Source organism: Heterocephalus glaber, unplaced genomic scaffold (assembly GCF_053883595.1).
Source record: "Heterocephalus glaber isolate CG9 unplaced genomic scaffold, H.glaber_assembly_v1.0 deba00000071, whole genome shotgun sequence".
Classification (NCBI taxonomy): Eukaryota; Metazoa; Chordata; class Mammalia; order Rodentia; family Bathyergidae; genus Heterocephalus; species Heterocephalus glaber.
Genome location: NW_028258137.1, coordinates 3,854,416 through 3,872,952, shown reverse-complemented (window position 1 = coordinate 3,872,952; position 18,537 = coordinate 3,854,416). Strand labels below are relative to the sequence as shown.

General features: G+C 46.3%; 1 protein-coding gene across 6 annotated transcripts in view; it reads left to right on the top strand.

Annotated features, from left to right (window-relative positions):
• The window catches only part of Cdh13 (cadherin 13), a 1,170,900-nt gene that overhangs the window by 973,195 nt on the left and 179,168 nt on the right, over window positions 1-18,537 (top strand). For all 6 annotated transcript variants that reach the window (XM_087208695.1, XM_087208541.1, XM_087208666.1 and 3 more), the window contains one exon: window positions 10,632-10,772. In XM_087208695.1, coding sequence (XP_087064821.1) covers window positions 10,632-10,772 — 141 coding nt within the window. The remainder of the gene's footprint in view (window positions 1-10,631; window positions 10,773-18,537) is intronic.

Genomic DNA, 18,537 nt, shown 5'->3' with positions numbered 1-18,537 from the left:
CCATTATATTGTATACCCAGAATGTACCAAGAAAATAAAATTTTAAAATTTCTCAGGGAAAGAAGAGGGGGCTCCATAGTTCTTGCCCTGCTGTGCCCTCTCAACACTCTCCGAAAATAAAAAATAAAAATAAATAAATAAAACTTTGAAAGCAGAAAGTATGAAAGCCTCGGGGCCCAAGCTGGATGGCAGTTATCGTTCACCCCCACGTGCGTTGCACAGGATGCTCAAACTCGACTCAGCACACCCCAAACTTGATCACGGCACAGACTGATGGAGGGGACAGTGCTATGCTGTGCCTCCAAGTCACCTAAAAGAGGAACATTCCCCATGGTGTACAGAGGGGCCAAAAAGAGCAGCAAGGCGTAGCTCAGGAAGACAAAGCTGTTTGATGGAGGCAACAGCTAAACAAAGTTTCTAAGGACAGATTGTTTCCCATGAACAGAGCACAGGGGCGTGTGCAGAGGAGCTGCAGTGAGAAAGCCCCGGGCATTGTGACCCCCTGATAGCCGGTGTCACAGGAACCCTGTGCAGCACGAGGGGACCCAAGGGGAGGGGAGTTTGTCTTTTGTGTGTGAGGTGCTTGGGAGCTGTGTCCAGCCACTGAAGAGCTATCGGAGGGTTTGCCAGGGGTCCTGTAGACAGGCAGTACTTTTGACGCCTCGCCGGAGCCCACCGAGGATGGTGGCTGGTTCAGGAGAAAGCAGAGGGACCGATCTGGAAGCTGTGGAAGTGACTTGGGGAAGGGGGGTGGTTCAGGTCCTCTGACAGCCAGGGCAATAAAGACGATGAACTTCAGAAGGGTCGGGAGAAACATCTGCAGCACTTGACAATGGGTTGTTTGCAGACAGAGAATCACTAAGGGCAGCTCACAGGTGCCACCAGCGCTGATGTCACCGGGGAGAAAGGCCAGGTGTCGGGGCAGAGGATGGCACTGAGGGGAAACAGACAAACAGAGGTGTCTGGAAGAGGGTTGGAAGCAGGCAGAAGGGAGGGCAATGCAGTCCAGTGCCTTCCAGAAATGCATTTTTTTTTCAGAAAGGAGGAGATAAAGGAATTTTCACAGAAAGAGAGATCACTTTTGGGAAACTATGTTTTCCATGTTTTATTTACACTGCATTCAAAGCAGGAGAGTTTAAATTGAGAGATCTAAGGTCCATAGTGACCTACATTTAGACACATGCTCAAGGAGAATAGTGTGGGTAGAGGTGCCGCCCGCCAGCTGGTGAGCAATGCAAACCCTCGGACCCAGCCTGGCTCCTGATCCTAGCACGGCACTGGCGAACCCCCGCTTGTGAAGGTGCCACCCTGGCTTCCCAGGAGACCTAGTCCAAACACCAAATCACACTCCACAGCTTGAGCACTGCTGGGACCAGGTGCGGCTGTGACAGGTCATGGCCAACAGCCGGCGAGACAAACAGGAAGCTAGCAAATGGGACAAACAGTGGAGTGCAAAATAAAATCAGAATCATAGTGAAGAGCCTTGAAACTATATTTTATTTTTCTTCAGCTTTAGGCCTCGGTACTTCTTCGTCTCACTCAAACAGAAACACAAGAAATTCTTCAACATGTTCAGGTCTGAATCGGCCACATCCATTTGATATTCCCTTTGTCTCCCTTCAGGGGCCCTTGGAAGATGGAGTCCATGGGTGATCTCTGGGGCCTTTCAGGGACCCACAACCTGTGTGTCCCACCTCACGGAGCTCGACCCCAGTGGCCCCAGGGCCCAGCCTCAGACTATACCTCCAGGCTTTTTCTCTGGCTCGTCCTCTTTCTCTGAATTCTCTCCACTCATATCCACCCTCTCCAGGAAGGCTCAGCCCAGCCCTACAGTAAGCAGAGACCGAGGGAGAGCTGCTGATGCCCTCATGGCCACACGGCCACTCTGTTTGTGGCTGCACCTCCTGAGCACGCAATTCTCTCTGCCACTGCCTACTGCCCCGCAGGCTGCTGAGACATGCTTCCTGTCCACCAAGCCAGGGCTCAGGACAGCAGGAGCAGTTTCCACTTCCTCCTCTTCCGCAGCATCGTCCCGAGCAAGCTCATAGCCTTTAGTCCATCTCCTTCCCCAAAAACGGACTTCCTTTCATGCCCCTTTCCCCACCCTAAAGTGGGATATACCTTCAGAAGGCATTGCCCCTTAATCTCCTCCAGTCCCTGTCTCCAGCCACAGGGCCTGGGCACAGGGACCTCTCCTCTGTGGCCCCACAGACCTCCTTGTTCACCTTAGCTCATTCTGCTCAGCTTTTCTAGGTGCTGGTCTGGTCCTGGGCTTGATCAGTCATTCATCCACCACCCAGCACAATGCCTGACACTCAGTAAGTGCTCAATAAATGTTTGGTGAATTAAAGAGGCTCCACACCGCCTGCTTGAGTACCCTCTGCTCTTCCGCCTTCACACAGGCCTTGCTCAGTACCATTCCCACAACGCTCACCTCCCCAGACCTTAGATATTTCCTTTTGGTTCATTTCTTGAGGCTAGAAATCCACCACAGGCAGCTCAGTATCGTTCATCACATCCTAGCAGAGTTACTTGAACCTAGTAGACACTAAATAAATGTTTCAGTAGAACCAAACTGAATGTCAACTGTTTGCTGCCGTGGGTCTGAAGGAGATGGTTTTCCCAGGTAGGCTGTGAATACCGTTGGCAGTTTATTTACTGTAGTTCATCAGTAACATCGGGAGATATACGCTTTGCCCAGAAATGTTTCATTTGATTCTGGTATCCCTCAACCTCGAATCTATCACTTAGTTTATTCCAACCACATATGTCTAACAGGCAGTGTTTATTTCCCCTGTTGCTTCCCCACCCTGCCGGCTCTGTCAGCAGCCAGTAAATCCAGAGAAATGAGCTCTGCCTTCTTACCCACCAGGCCCCAGCTGGGAATGAAAAAGCAGCAGGTGACAGCCAGGAACATGAATGTTCACATTATCCCTGGGGAGCGAGGTGGAAGGAGCCTAAAGACAAGCAGCAGTCACAGGAGCCTCACCTGTTGCTTGGGGATCAGATGGAAGGGTGTGTCTGGCCACCTGCAGCGGGAATCAGCTACTTCTTAAGAGGCGATGTGTAGGGCTGGGGATTTAGCTCAGTGGTTCCAGTGCCTGACCCGCAAGCGAGGTCCTGTGTTTGATCCCCGGTACAAAAAAAAAAAAAAAAGAGGCGATGTGCGTACCTCCTGCTGGATTTATGGACTGCGTATTCCCAGAGTGACATGGTCCGAGTGGATAAATCAAAGCTCAGACAGAGAACAATTCCTTCTGCTGCAGATAATGTTTTCCCCAGTCTGGTACAGTATTTATAGGCCAGGTGGCAGGTGCTGCTAAACCCAGAGAAGAATGTGGTCTCTCTTTGGGAAATACGGTACAAGGAGTCTTGTGGCACCTTCCTGGTGGACAAAGCTGATGTGTAAATAAATAAGTGAACTGCATTCTACCTTCCTGTACATCTCATGTTAGTATTTCTCATTAACATTGGCTTACATGTTAGACAGCAAAGGGGTGTGTTGACAAAATGCCTCCTTACAGCTTTCCTGGACTCCCACAGCAGAATTTGCACACTGGACCCTGTTTGTGTCTTCCTCTCCACCTACGCACATTGGAATGACATCCCATCGGCAGCTTCAATTCAGCTACCGGAAGAATATCTGAGCCACCAAAATTGACAAACACTACACACCAGGAGACTCTGTTGTTCAACACTCATAGATACACCATTCTCTCTCATTCATGATTTTATAAAAGTATATCCATAGTTGGCTAATGATTATGTAATTGTGAGGTCCCTGAGACTGAATTAGTAGCAGAGAGATAAAGCTCTAAAACAAGACATGGCCCCTGATCTAACGGAGCTCAGGTTGTCCTGATCAAGATAGCCAATAAGCAAGTAATCAATAAACAAGAACATCACAGACTACAGTGAGTGCTAGATGAAAACTGTTCATTGTGTATTGGCGCACAACAAATTACCTTAAAACTTAGTGCCTTCCACCCATAGGTGTTTGTGATCTCACAGTCTCTGTGCCCAGGAACCTGGACACTGTTCAGCGATGCCCTCCGCTTGCTGGGCTCCTACAGAGCTGTTGTAATCACTGTGCTGGCCCAGCATCTCCAGTCCCATCAGAAGATCTGCCAGGGGAAGAGTCCACATCCTAGCTCACCAGCAGCCAGTTGGCAGCATTCCATCCCTGTGATCCTTCCTGAAGGCCACCCTCACGTTCATGCCACATCTTCAGATGTTTCAGATTCCACAAAATAATAACAGTTGCCACCTAGTGAGCATTTAGATATGTCGGCTCTACACTTAGCACTTTTTTTAACCTCTTTTAATCCTCACTTGCTCTATAAGTGCTATTATCCTCCCCATTTGCAAATGAGGAAACTGAAGCAATGAAGGTATGAGTTACTTGGCTGAGATCACTCAACTACTGAGTGATGGATCCAGGATGATCCTAATTGATCAGATATTACTGTCCACCCTGTTAGGCACTCAGGTCCCCAGCCTTCATGGAGCTGCAAGACATTAGCAAATAATGACCATTAGCAAGTAAGCAGGAAACCACCTACAGAAAGAAGTGGAAATGTAACATTCAAAAGTAAGAATAAATGAAGTGCAATGGAGAGAGATCCACCATCTGCAGCGAGAGATACAGAGAGGCAGGCAGATGAGCAGAGAGGGCCAGGGAGCAGGTGGGTTAATAGCAGAGTCTCTCTCTGTGTACCACTCACTCATGGGCTTCCCCCACAGCTACCATTATGCTTGTTATTAGTGATAAATGTTCCGTTAAATGCATACTTGTATGGAAGTTGGCATCGCCGTGTAGAACATCAAGGGTCCCGAGATTGATTACATGCCATATTTAATGACGCAGCTTGAGTCTTTTTTCAAGATGAAATGTTTGGTTTTCAAATCAGAGTGCTCAGTGAACCTGGCCTGTGTCTGTGGAGACTTGCAGGGGGCCCTTCCTGCAGACGCACCATCTCCCTCTGTTTCAGGGATGTGTACTAACTGACGGCTCAGCTCAGGGACACCCAGACGGAGACTGGCAGAGCAGGGGACATGTGTGACTGCAGGACTCAAACCAGATGAGCAGCTGGGCTCCCTTAGAAATGTCTTACAGATCAGATGGCTTCCAGGAAAATCAGAGCAGCGAATTTCATTTTCCAGTTGGACACAGTGCATTTCTTGGGCAAAACAGAATCCTACCTCCTAGGATTCTAGAGGTCCCCAAAGTAGGAGCAGACACTGAGGACCAGTGGCCTTGGCTTGGAAATGCCACTGATATGTTCAGGCCTTGAAGACATAATTTAGTTCAGGAAAACAGAAATAGATCATTGCGGTCAAGAATAAAGTAAATTGCCCACCTGCCACGCTGAGCCCTAGGTAGGTCTTGAGGGCAAAGGCATGGTTCTTGCCTTTGAAATTTTTGTCATACACCTAGGGAACTAGTAAACACGGTTCAGAATAAAACAACAGGAAGCATGGCTCTCACCTTAGTGGAGGTGAGCTCAGCACTGTGACAAATAGCCCTTAAATCTGGAAAGCAGCTTGGGTCCAGCTCAGAGCACAGAACAGAGCAGGTTAGAAAGGGGGTCCACGCCACGCCGCTCCAGGCTTCTTCCTTTTAGGGAAAAGGAAAATGGTGGTGGAGGGAGGTTCGGGGCACCACACGTACCTGCATCCATTGGCCAGCGTCAGTCCCACAGCTCACCTCACTGCACACAAGCTGGGAGGCTGGTTGGGCTTCATGCTCCCTGAGTCCAAGGAAGTAGGAGTTGGTGAACACATGGCATTATCTTCACCATGGGTGCCTTTGGCTGCTGACAACCAAAACTGATTCTGGCTGCTTCTGTGCCTCAGAGAACCTCATAGGTAAATACTGGGATGTGTTACAGAATCCAAGAAAGAGCTGAAGCTGGCTGGGGGGTGGCAAACCCTGAGACTAGGGCCCGTATCTTTCTGGTTGGGTGGCACCACTCAGCATGAAAGCTCTCTGGAGTTGGAGGGCCACCTCTCCTCTGAGCTCTAGACCAGACAGACATAGAGTTGGAGGTGACTGCATCCACCCCTCCTCTGAGCCTTGAGTCAGATAGATACAAGGTCAAAAGAAGCCCATGGAGAGTACAGTTTGACCCTGGGAGGACCATCGGCTGACCGCTGCCCTGTTCAGTCCACTCATCTAGGGACAGGGCAGCTAGACAGGCAAGGTCTTGTCTCCCAGAGGCAGATGCCTCTCGTGTAGGCAGAGAGAAACATGAGGGTAGTGATTTTCCTACTGAAACATTCAAGAAGGCAAAAACCCCTCTTGGCCCTGGAGTTGTGTGGAGAAAGCAAGAGGACTCACCCTCCACTCTCTCCATGCCTCTTGACTCCACATTCCCTATCGCCAGAATCTGCCTGTCCCAGCGTGCATTGGGAGTGAGCATGAGTCCACCAACTCTTGCCACATATTACCACGTATATCTAGACAAAGCCTCATGCAGTCATAGGTGGGGCTTTTCAGAGGTGGCTAGATCTAGAGTGCATGATGCTTGGATCAAGGATGTGATGCTGGGACTGATTCATGGTGCAATGCTAGGATTAAGGGTGTGAATGCTACCTGCCCTAAGAGTGAGTGGCCTGGATAAGATATAAAGGACAGAACAAGGGCTTCTGTTGCCTGCCCTACTTTGCCATGCACTATTTCTCCTTTGTGGTGCCCCTCTGCCATACTACCCTACCGTGGAGCCAGCTGACTATGGACTGAAACCTCTACAAACTGTAGGTCAAATAAGCCTTTCCTCCTTTAACTTTGGGTGTTGGGTGTTTTGTCTCAGCAACAAGAAAAGTAACTAAGACACCAAGGGAGACAGACGCAACTCATGGTCACTAGGGCGCATTTCTCTGCACCAAGAGTGTTTGGCAGAGAAGGGTCATCCACGGATAGCTGCCCAGCTACACAGGGTCTGGTCTGGCAGGGTAAAGATGCAGGATGACTGGTGAGCAAGACAGATGGCACTGAGTATGTGTATTTCAAGGAAGAGTGACAGGGGAGGTAGGGAAGGACTACTCAGAAAAGGATCAGCCAAAGGGGAACATGGATCAGACAGGAGGAATGGGAAAGCTCAGAAATCCATGTGGCATTTTCTCTCATTTTTAAATAAGGACTGGGCCTTTTGCATTTCACAGGAGGGTACTTTTACTATTGGTTATTTGTTTGAATGATTGTTCTTATTCATGTTCATTATGGAAAAATCCCAAAACACTGGCAGCTTTTGATCTTTGAGTTGCCTTTAGTGGTGAAACTTGGAATCAGCCCCAGTGATGGGGGTGGACTGAGTAAGTGATGGTCAGTTCACTCACTGAACCATTGCTCAGCTGTGAACGTGGGTAGACAGACCTGTAAGTACTGAGATAAAAGTGAGATGGCAAAATGCAATGTATAGCTGGGGGGTAGTGTTCTGTTTACATATGTGTGTGTAAATGTGTACTAAGTATGTGTGCATTACAGTGTGTGTGTGCGTGAGCGTGTGCGTGTTGTGTGTGATATGTAGGAAGAAGGCGGGAGATACCCAGGCCACTGTCGATATTGACTGCATCCTAGGACTAGAGTTGGCTAAGGGTGGTGAAGGACCCTAACTTCCCACTTTAGAAATGACTGCATCATTTTGATTTTCTTACAATCATTGGAAAATATTTCAGCAATAAAAACATTTTTAATGTTAGCCAGAAAAATTGAGACTTTTGGAATAATTCATGCCAAGCCCTACAATTTATCTGCTTCGTAGTCTAATTGATTCTCTACCAGATTAATCAATTTATTTCCCATTACAGCTATAAAGTTTTATTTACTTCAGGAGATGAGAATTGACAGGTTCACTTTTTTAAATTATTTATAAACTTTGTCAAACTACAAAAGAGCCCCGCTGGTGTGTCCTCCCTGGCACTGTCATTGGAATGTGCACATGCCTCTGTGCCTCTGCGTAACTGGGACCGAGATTCCCTGCAGTTGCCTGTGTGGGGGATGGGACTGTCCTCAGGCTTGACCTCTGACCTTCTTAAGAAAAGGGTCCAATTTCCCCACCGCTCTTGTCTCTAGCACCCAGAACAACTTTGAGACAGGTTGTTCGCTGAGTGCCAATTAAGCAGACACATAAACCAATAAAAAAAAAAAAAAAGCATAGTAACATTCTCTGGGCGAAAAAGAATTATTTCTGAGCAGGGGAAAATGGTAAAAAAAAAAAAATGTATTCATGAAAGGATTAGAGCCCTGTCATGCAGAGCCTACTGTTGATATTGTGGTATGATATGACAGTTCTTATGCTTTCTTGCTAATAACCAGATAATTGATCATACCATTAGTTGCAATATTAGTCAAAACTGCCTGGTTGCTACTCACAGAACATGTAAATCAAGCGTCTTGAGGAAAGGAGAAATTTACTGGCTTCTAGAATTCACAGACTCTGAGAGGCACATTGGCTTCAGGATGACTGCTCTGTGGGCTCCAATCGTGTTAAAAGGACTCCACCTCCACCTCTCAGTCTGTGTTACCTGCGTTCTCATGTTGGCTTTCTCTGTGTGGGTGCAAATGGCCATGACCACCTCCAGACTGGTGCACGGCCAGCATCAATTTCCACAGAAAGAGAGCTGCTTTTCCCTAAGCATCCTAAAAGAAAGCTGGCCTAGAATTGAACTTCAGTCTCTGGGTGGACTCTTAGGTTATGTATCCATCAGATGGCCCTAACAATGGGAAACCCTGATTGGCTTCCCAGGCCTGAGCCACATGGCCATCCCTAGATTAGGGCTGGAGTCAGCCCTACCTGAACTCCACCCCAGGAAGGGTGGCGCCCCAAGAGAATTACAGCACAGCTGCCAGAATTCTACTTGCCCTCAGCAGTTAGAGAACTTCACTTGTGGTTCCCTTTCCGCCCCCCACCCCTCGAGAACCAAAATGTCCTGTGCAGAGCTGTACAAGGAACACATGAGCATCCCCCTCTGGTCATGCACTTTTACCCAACTGTTCAAACCAGTACTCCTTAAGTTCTCAGCTCAGAAACTTTTAGTTACAGGAATAACCCCTTAGAGGCCCATGGGAGCAAACAGCTAACCACCTTTCAAAGAGACTTGAAAGTTTTGGGGAGAGCCAGACCCAAACTAGTCCTTTGGCGGTGGGAGCTGCTGGCTCTGGAAGGACCTCTGAGATCCCCATTGCTTTTCTGATCTCTGCTCCCTGTGCTATGTCTTAATTACCAGCTGGTATAACCCCCGGGGTTTAGAAGCCATAATGCTGGTGGGGCAGTTTATGCCATTGTAAACACCTTTTATTTTTGTTATTGAACGTAGTTCAACTCAGACTTTCTGTGTGAGTGATTAAGAAACCAATCCAAATTGGTTTAAGAAAACAATTAAAATGAATGCCCTCATTAGCTGGGAAGTCCTTGGGTGGCACTGGCCCCAGGCACGGTGTGATGAAATGGCTCCAACCCAGCCACCCTGAACCATTCCTTTCTCTCCAAGGGGCACGTGCGATTTTCCTACTAACCTGGCTTCATTCTCAGGCCGGCTCTCTGCCCCAGCCGCTGTGGGGCAGGACGATTCATCTGGCTCAGAGGGTGACTGAGTCGAGGTTCACACCATGGACAATGGGATCCGGATTCCCTTCCCCACTGCTGAGCACAGGGCAGGGCCTGCATAGCGTCTGGCCCTCGGATGGGAAGTGCCCTTTGACCTCTGTGACAGGGACTCATGCTAGCAGTCTGCTGGGTACAGACAACCAAGCCAAACCACACGGGCAGAGTAATCGAGGATCGCCAAGGGAAACGGGGGTGCCACTGCACCAGTAGAAGACTAGCATGGAGTGTCCACTAATGGCAGCTGAGTGCACATTGTTGGCTGCCAGCCACTGCCATCATTATCTCCACATTGCTGCTGTCTGCTTAGCTGCTTGGGATGTTTAAGGGTCGCCCAGTATCTGTCCAGCGGTCAAAGTGAAAACCACGTGTATATGAAAGGAGACAATAGTACAGTATTTCTTATGTTAAATTTATCAGATCACGGTTGGATTAAAATGCATCTTCCAATTTAACATTCTGGGAGACTGAAAAGACAATGCCAGTATAAGTGACTCTAAGCCTCACTTGGTTTTCCCCACCTGTAAAATGGGAATAATGATTGCAGTTTGACATGCTTGTTGGAAAGATGAGCACAGTCATTTCTGTACAGTACAGGAATCCAAAGCCTAGTTTGTCCGAAATTTCAGCAAATGTGAGCTCCCAAAGCTACCATCTTTGTCCTGATTTCATCACCAAAGTTAGCTTTGTGTCCAGATCAGCTTCAGGAAGTCACTGTGAAATGACTAGTAGGGTGTGAACATCAAATACAAACCCAAACCCAGAATGGAGTGTTCTGGACTGTCTCAGATGTCCCCTTAAACCAGGGCAGTGAGTAGATCCAATTCCCAGGACCATCTCCAACCTGTGATAGTGACCAGCATATTGGAGAGGTTGCAGAAGCACCCGGTAGGTGAAAATGTGCCCAACTACAGATGCCTGCCCGAGATGGAGCAGGCAGGGGCAGCTGGCCAATGTGCTGGCCACCTTCCCAAGCAGTAACCTAAATCTAAATGCCATCTCCTCTGCTGTGTTTTTGCTTTGCAGACTCTGGAAAACCCCAAGTATGAGCTGATCATTGAGGCCCAAGATATGGCAGGACTGGACGTTGGGTTAACAGGCACAGCCACTGCCACGGTGGTGATTGATGACAAAAATGACCACTCGCCAAAATTCACCAAGAAAGAGGTAAATCTCTGCTGAATACCACCACACAGCTCACAGCCGCAATTGCTGATCAATAGTAATCTGTGTACTGTAGTGGCTGCTAGCTCCTGCTTGCAAAATCACATCCCTCCTCTGTGGGAGAGACGATGGAGTTCTGCGGGAATTCTGCCTCACATTTTTGGTGTGTGTGTGTGTGTGTGTGTGTGTGTGTGTGTGTGTAAAGTTAAAACACCAAAGCAGAGCTCTTGAGAACGAGAGCACTGAATCTTGTGAAAGTCCGTAAGAAAATAACTCTTAATGCCAATGTGCCATTTTCATAGTTTTATGGGTGTTATTTAGCACTGCATTATGCAAGCGCCATTGTGATTTTAGCATGACAATAGCGATTTTTTTCAGTAAGTACAGATTGAGAGGCCAGATAGAATAGCAGCAAGGAGGTAAAGCAGATTTCTTTGCCAATAACAAGATGGCCCGGCCCAGGAACTTATAAATAACAACCAAGTGAGCTGGTCTAGGAGAACCATTATCTATTCCCGGCTCCTGTGCTTCTATGGTTATGGATTGTGTGCAGCTTCCCCCTTGTTCCAGAGGAGCAACGTCTGGGGAAGGGTTGAGGACATAAGATCACATTTGGCTGCTGAGTTTGTACACAAACTAGGACATCATTTGCACTGTGCATCTGATGGGAGTATGCTGGGATCATGGCTTCTTTGAGGGTCAGAGCCAGGGCTGAAGACTTGACCCCCTTCTTGCCAACTAGTGAGGAGCCTGGGGAAGGAGGGAGGCCTCCGAGTTGCTGAGCCTTGCCTGTGCCCCCATGACACTCCCTTCCCCTCTGTGGCCTCCTCTGACTGTGTGAGTTTGGTTTCATTAACCACGCTCTACAAATGTGCAGCTTACTGTTAAATTGGGCATGGTGGCCCACGCCTATAACCCCAACCTTGTGGGAGGCTGAGGCAGGAGGATTTGCAAGTTTGAGCCCAGTGGGGGCAACTTAGTAGTGAGATCTTTGTCTCAAAATGAAAAAGTGAAAAAGATTGAGGATGTAGCTCAGCAAAAGTCTTGGGTTCAGTCCTTAGTCTCTCTCTCTCACACACACACAGCTCTGAGAAAAGCACCTAGGTCAGGGCAGAGGATGCAGCAGAGACCTGGAGTGAGCCAGGTGCTGGGGCTTGGGAGCCATGAACAACTGCAGTGTAAGCTCCTCATTGATGCTGGTGGTCCCACCCTCCAAAGCCTTTCTGTGCCCAGCTGACCCCTGGGTCCCCGAGGAATCCCAGGGCTGCCCAGGGTGGCTGGGGGCCAGGGGCCTCTCAGTGCTCCATTGGTTCCCATGGCCTCCACACCTCAGGAGCCTTGCAAGATTCATGTATGGATGGAACTCTCCTCCCGGGCTGTCCAGGGCACCCGGGAGCCCAAGCTCGGCCCAGCAGAAGTCACAGCCACTGGATGTGGCTCCAGCCCACGACTTTCGGGACAAGTATTTCCACAGTTCCCAAACTGGCAGCGTTCCCCACAAGTTATACCACAAGAAAAGACGGCTGAAGAGGCTTCAGGGGGAAAAACTCTCAGGGTCAAGTAGATGTGGAGAAGGCTGAATCGAATGTTTCAAAAGATTTCTCTTCTGGGAAAACTTGATGACTGAAGCGGTCCGCTAGGGGCCAGATGTGGTCTCTGCAGGGCTCACGTTTTCCCTGGGGACACTGTTCCCGGGACACCTCATGATGGCTTTAAACCTGCGCTCCACAGAGTGCGCACTGGGGGATAGCTCTGTTTATGGGTAGAATCTCTTGTCAATCTATTTCAAAATATATACTTAAGGCACATCACAATCTTTAATCAAAGCATAGCAATAAGAACAAAAATAGGATAACCCCAGTATAAAGGAGGACCTGACAGTGTTACTAGCTGTGAGGTTAATTAGCTACCGCAGTGCAGCCCGCACGGCTCCCAGCACTGGGGAAAAGACAGACGCGTGCTTAGTCATGAGCTGAGCACTGGGACTAAGAGACATTTTTGTTCTTGTTGTTAATATCACCGAGTTCAGAAGGAATTTAACAGAGGCCTTAAAGTTAAGTAAGTGACACTGACTAGCATAAGGGAAATGTAGTGCCCTGTGGATATTGGCAAAAGCAAGGAATTGTCTTCAAATGAACGTTGGACAATGAGCCTGGGATTCCCAAGGGGCAGGGCTGATGCCTAGATTCATATAGAGCTAGGAGGAACGAAACAAGAAGGGCGGGTACCTGGCAAGAGAGACAGCCTCTCCTGGATAGGAGGTGTCCCGAAGGAATTGGTGTGGTGTTGGACAAATTAAAGAAGCAGTTAAGTGTCCCCGAAAAGCTGGCATTCTTTGTCACTGAAGAGGGACACATGGATCTTGGGGAGCAGGACTGCCAGAGAAGGAGCGACAGCATGGTAGAGGGACAGCCCTGGAGTCACTCCCGTGGCCACCACTCGATGTGCGCCTGGGGCCGCTGTGTCCATATCTGCACCTGTTAGTCGGGGGCGGGGGCAGAGCCACCCTCATCAGGTCCTTGTGAATGCTACTGAGCTGACCATGAAAACCTTGTCACTTGCACCTGCCACCCGCTGTTATGTGCAGGCACTCTTAGCCACGGGCCCTGATCTTCCACATTTCCAGGCCTCTGCAACTCTGCTCCCAGGCTTCAGAATACCGGGGAAAGGAGTTCTGGGGAGGGTAGAGTCCACAGAGCGCGTCCCTGTGAGGTCAGAGCCGGGTCGAGGGCGGCAAAGGCAGGAGCCAGAGCCTGTGGGGAGGGAAGGAAGCGCCCGTCTCCCATCGAGGACGGGACGGAGCGGTCCAGGGTGCAGGCAGCAGAACAGCCGCATGAACTGCAAGCCACAGCTGTGACCTTGAAGGGAACCAATTTTAGAGACGAAGGTCAAGGGTTAGCCATTCCGGAATGGAAGTGGTGGCCATTTGGAGTGGAGAATGTCCCAAAAGCTGTCCACAAAGCGGTTGTCTTATGTGAATTTCTATATATCAGGACATTTTCAGAGGAAGTTCAAGGTTGGGAATATACGATTTTTTAAAAACTCTTCTTGACATGATGTCCCATATCCAGAGAAATGCGTCCTTTTCATCTGTTTCAAAGAGGAATTATGATTGGTTACAAATAACAGAGATTGAAAATAACAGTGTTAGGTAAGAGAAAGGTATAATTTCACTCACGTAAACGATTGCAGGTAGACAGTCCAGGGTCAGTATGGTGACACTGTGACATCATCAAGTTCCCAGACTCCTCTTTTCTTTCTGCTTTGCCCTTCTTCATGCTGCCTCATGGTACGGTGAGGTCACTGCAGCACCTGCCATCATGTCCAATAATAGAATAAAGCAGGGAATAGGAAAGCTGAAGGAGGACCTGCTGCCTAAGTAAATGGTATTTAAAGAGCCTCTTGAGAAGCCCAAATGACTTCTGCTTCTGTGTTCTTTATCTGTAAAGAAAACAGGAATAACGCCATCTACCCTTAGTTAGTATACTAACTAATAACACTGTAGCTGTTACTGAAAGGAGAAGACAATTGGAAGGTTATTTTAAAGCAAATCTCTCCACAGGAAGCTGTTTGCGCATTCCCCATGGATTCACTTACACTGGCTGTAAACTTGCTGAGAAGCCAGGCCCAGTGGCTCAGGGCTTACAGACCATGGGGATTCTAACCTGAGATCAGGGCACTGGGTACGAGGAGCCAAGACTGGACTTAAAACTGCTACAGACTTGTGGAATCAATTTTTAGTCGTTGTCCTTGGTTAGAAACACTAGTTTCCCTCTGGAGGTTTTTCTGTGAGTTTTCCTAAATAGATGGTGCTTGTGCCTTCAACAAAATATTAGTTGTTAATTTCCTAAACGAGGAATTTTAAAATGATCTTAGGAAACCCAGTTAAACTTTCCCCACCCTGGGTTTGTAATAGAAGTGACAACCTCAGTCCACATTCAACAGAGTGGTTTGTTTTCCCCTTTGTTCTGCAGTTGCCATTTCTGTCCCCTAGAAAAGACTTTGGTTTGAGCCTGGCACCTAGTAGACACTTAACAAATACTAGTTGAATGACTCGTTTTCACATAAAATCTCAGGTCATGAAGGTTAATCGACTCCTATTAATTTCAAAAGAATGTGTTTGCAAATGATTATCAGATTAAGCAGCAGGCATTGAGTGTTTTCTTTCTCCATTCAATCAGTTCCATTTCCAAATTATACCTTAAAACAGTGGTTGAAAATCTAGACTCCAGGTCTGAGCACGTTTTAGGCCATTTCTAAGGTAAACATTTCAGTGACTGAGCTGTAACGCCACCCATGTATGGCAGAAGTGACATGAAACGCCAAGGTCCTGTCCTGCAGCTGAACACTGAGTGACAGCAGAGTCCCAGTTTTCCTGAGGAAAGGAAGCTCAAGGCCAGAGCACAGGGGGTGAACTGACACAGACTCACCTCAGGCTCTCCATGAGTGCTGCAGCCCATCTCCCACCTCCGAGGGCCAGGCTGGGGTTTCTCAGAGTGCATGGTACCCCAGGATTCTTACTTTGCTCTTTTAATAAAAATATTTTCTAAACTAAATGCCCAGTAACATCCTATACTTCTTTTTCTCGTAAATGTTTAGCTGCACACTCCATGGTGCTGCTCCACGTAAGAGTCACACAGCACCCTTTTCTATAGAGACGTGACAATGAAAGGTCTAGTCTTGCCTCTCCCAGGGTTGGTAATACGTCTTCTCTGCATTATTGGTAGTTTAGAAACTGTTTATTTTTTGCCTTTGGAACACGTTCCACTATTGGGAAACTTGTGTCAATATTGAGGAGTATTGTCAAATGTGAGAAGATCTTAATGAAGTTTCTGCCGTACGTATATGAGCTATACAATTTCAAATGTCCTCTTGTAACTGCTAATCTTCAAATTGATGGTGCTTGTTAGCCAGTTTGTCACCCATGTTCTTGTTTTGTGGCATAGTGTGAATTTTACATTATCGTTACTGATGTCAACATGGCAAGTCCCATTGGCAAGAATGTAAATCTTTTCCCAATATGTTCATTATGATTTGCTCTTCTTCATTAGTACTTCAGCACACAACAAAAGAACTAGGTTTTTCTTATGTTAGAAACATACCTTTCCCTCTTAATGAAGTATCAGAAGCAGAATGACATTGGGATGCTGTTTATTTCATCCCTTAATTTTATCATTTTTGTTTCATATTCCATTAAGATTTTACTAGTAATCATTTTATTCAGATATAATTCACATGTCATAAAATTCACCCTTTTGTAATGTGCAGTTCACTGGTTTTTAGTATATTCACAGCTATCTAGTTTGGGGACATCTTCATAATCCTACAAGGAACCCTGTATCTGTTATCAGTCACTTCCCCATTTTCCTTCTGCGCAGCCCCTGGCAGCCACTAACTTTCCATCAGTCTCTGTGAATTTATTTATTCAAGAAATTTTATATAAATGGAACCATAAGATACGTGAACCTTTGTGTGTGAATTATTTCACTCAGTGCAGTGTTTTCACAGTGCACAGTGCAATGGTATAGCATGAGCCAGTGCTTTGTTCCTTTTTATGACTAAATAATACTCTGGTTTATATGAATACATCACATTTTGTTTATCCATTCATCTACCGAGGGGCAATTGGACAGTCTCAACTTTTTAGCTCTTGGGAATATGCTGCTGTGAATATTCATGCACAATCCATTAAGTTTTTATCCAAAGTTCTTCTCTTTTTCTGAGTAGCCAGAGTGAAAAAGAAGTCATTCATAGTAACATTCCAGAGTAGTAGTCTGTAATTTCTCACTTATTTTAGTGAAACATTGCAAATTGTCTTTCTAAATTGCAGTCAATACGGCTTATTCGAGATTTGTCAACTTCTTTTTCATTAACATACAACTTTCACACGGAGCAGTACACAAATCCTGAGTGATTTAATTCTTGACAAGTGAAACACAAAACTCATATCGAGACTAGAATGTGAGAAGCGGCTTAGAAGCTTCCCCAACTAACTTCTTCCCCACTTCACCACCTGCTCTACAAAACAGCTCCTCCGCGGACTCCTTTTGCTACACATTAGCTTTTCCTATTTTCGTCTTTGTATAATGGGTTCATACGGTGTGTGCTCTGTAACTAGCTTTCCTGAGACCCATCTGTGTGTTGCAAGTAGCCACCATCCATTCACATTCAAGTTCACTCTTCTGTTCTACTCCATGTCCACAGTTGTGCTGTTTTCAGTTTGGAGCCAGTTTGGGTAACAGTGGCTTAAGCATTCTGCAGTGTGACTTTTCAGTGCCCATAAGAATGCATGCATGTATTTCGGTCTGGGGTTTATCTACAGGCGAACTTGCAGATCACTTTTTGTTGATGTATTGCCTGTATTGCAATATAGTTGTTCCACTTTTCATGGGACCAGCCAATGAGAATTTTGGTTACTGAATTTTGATTGAAACAGCCAATGAGAATTTTGGTTACTGAATTTCGACAGAAGCAGCCAATGAGAATTTTGCTATCCTCCGCCGCGTTTGGCGTTATCAGCTTATTGCTGTTGTTGTTTCCTTTCTGATGAGTGTGGTGATATTTGACTGTGGTTGTCATTGGCTCATGCTGACCATCATTCCTTCCTCTACTGCCCCGTTGGGAATCTACTTTTGGGCAGTGCCTGTTGGAGTCATTTGGTCATTTTTTCAAGTTGGGTTGTTAGTTTTCTCTTGTTCGTGGATGGGTTTTTTCTTTTTGTTTTCCGGATAAGAGTCCTTCAAGCTGTATTCATTGTGTAAGTGTTTTCTTCCTCTCTGGTTTGCCCCTTCACTCTCTTAGGGAAGAAGTGCAGCCTGAGAGTTTTAACCTCTTGTTTAACGCTGCTTGTGACCACTTTTTGCCTACTCAAGGTTTCATTTCATGCACATATCTGTAATAATTCAGATTTTTATTTGTCTTTATTTCAATTTGATAAGTGCCTTGCTAAGAATTCATCCATTTCATTGTTGTCTTTTTCTTGCCCTGTCAAGGAGTCTATCTATTTCCTTATTCTTTGCAAAAACACAACATTTTGTTTTATTGATTTTTCTCTATTTGCTCTTCATTTCCTTCCTTCTAGTTCTTTGGGTATCATTTGCTATACTTTTTAAACTTCTTGAGGTGATATTTATTATTTAAACTTCTTGAAGTGATATTTTAAGGATGTCTATACATTCCAAAATATGTGATACATTGTATTTCATTATTATTCAGTTTTAAAATATTTTTGTATTTCTTTGTGTTCCTTTTATCATGGTTTTCTTTTTCTGAATTTCCTTTTTATTATTTTTTTATTTGTACATGTTTGCAGTACATAATGATTACATTTATTGTGGGGAGTTTGTACGTGCCCAAAACAAATCTCAATTTTTTTTTTTTTTTGGTACCAGGGATCAAACTCAGGACCTTGTGCTTGGGGGGCAGGCGGCAGCACCACTGAGCTACATCCCCAGCCCTCAATTCTTTTTTTGTCCCCTTCACCTCCCATTCCCATTCCTTCCCATTTCAAAAGCTCTATTCCCATTCTTTCTTTAACTTTTTTTTAAATTTCATGGTTTCTCTTATATGAGAAACCCCAAATATAAATAAAGTACAAAATAAAAGATAGGATAACAGGACGTAGGGAGATCTTTTTCAAATGGGAAGGGGAACAAGACATGGAAGAAGGGGGAAAAAGAAAGGAAAAGGGATTATCACGGTTTTCTAGAAACATATTCCTTAACCTACATATTTGAGAGTTCCCTGGCCCTTTCATTGTCATTAATAT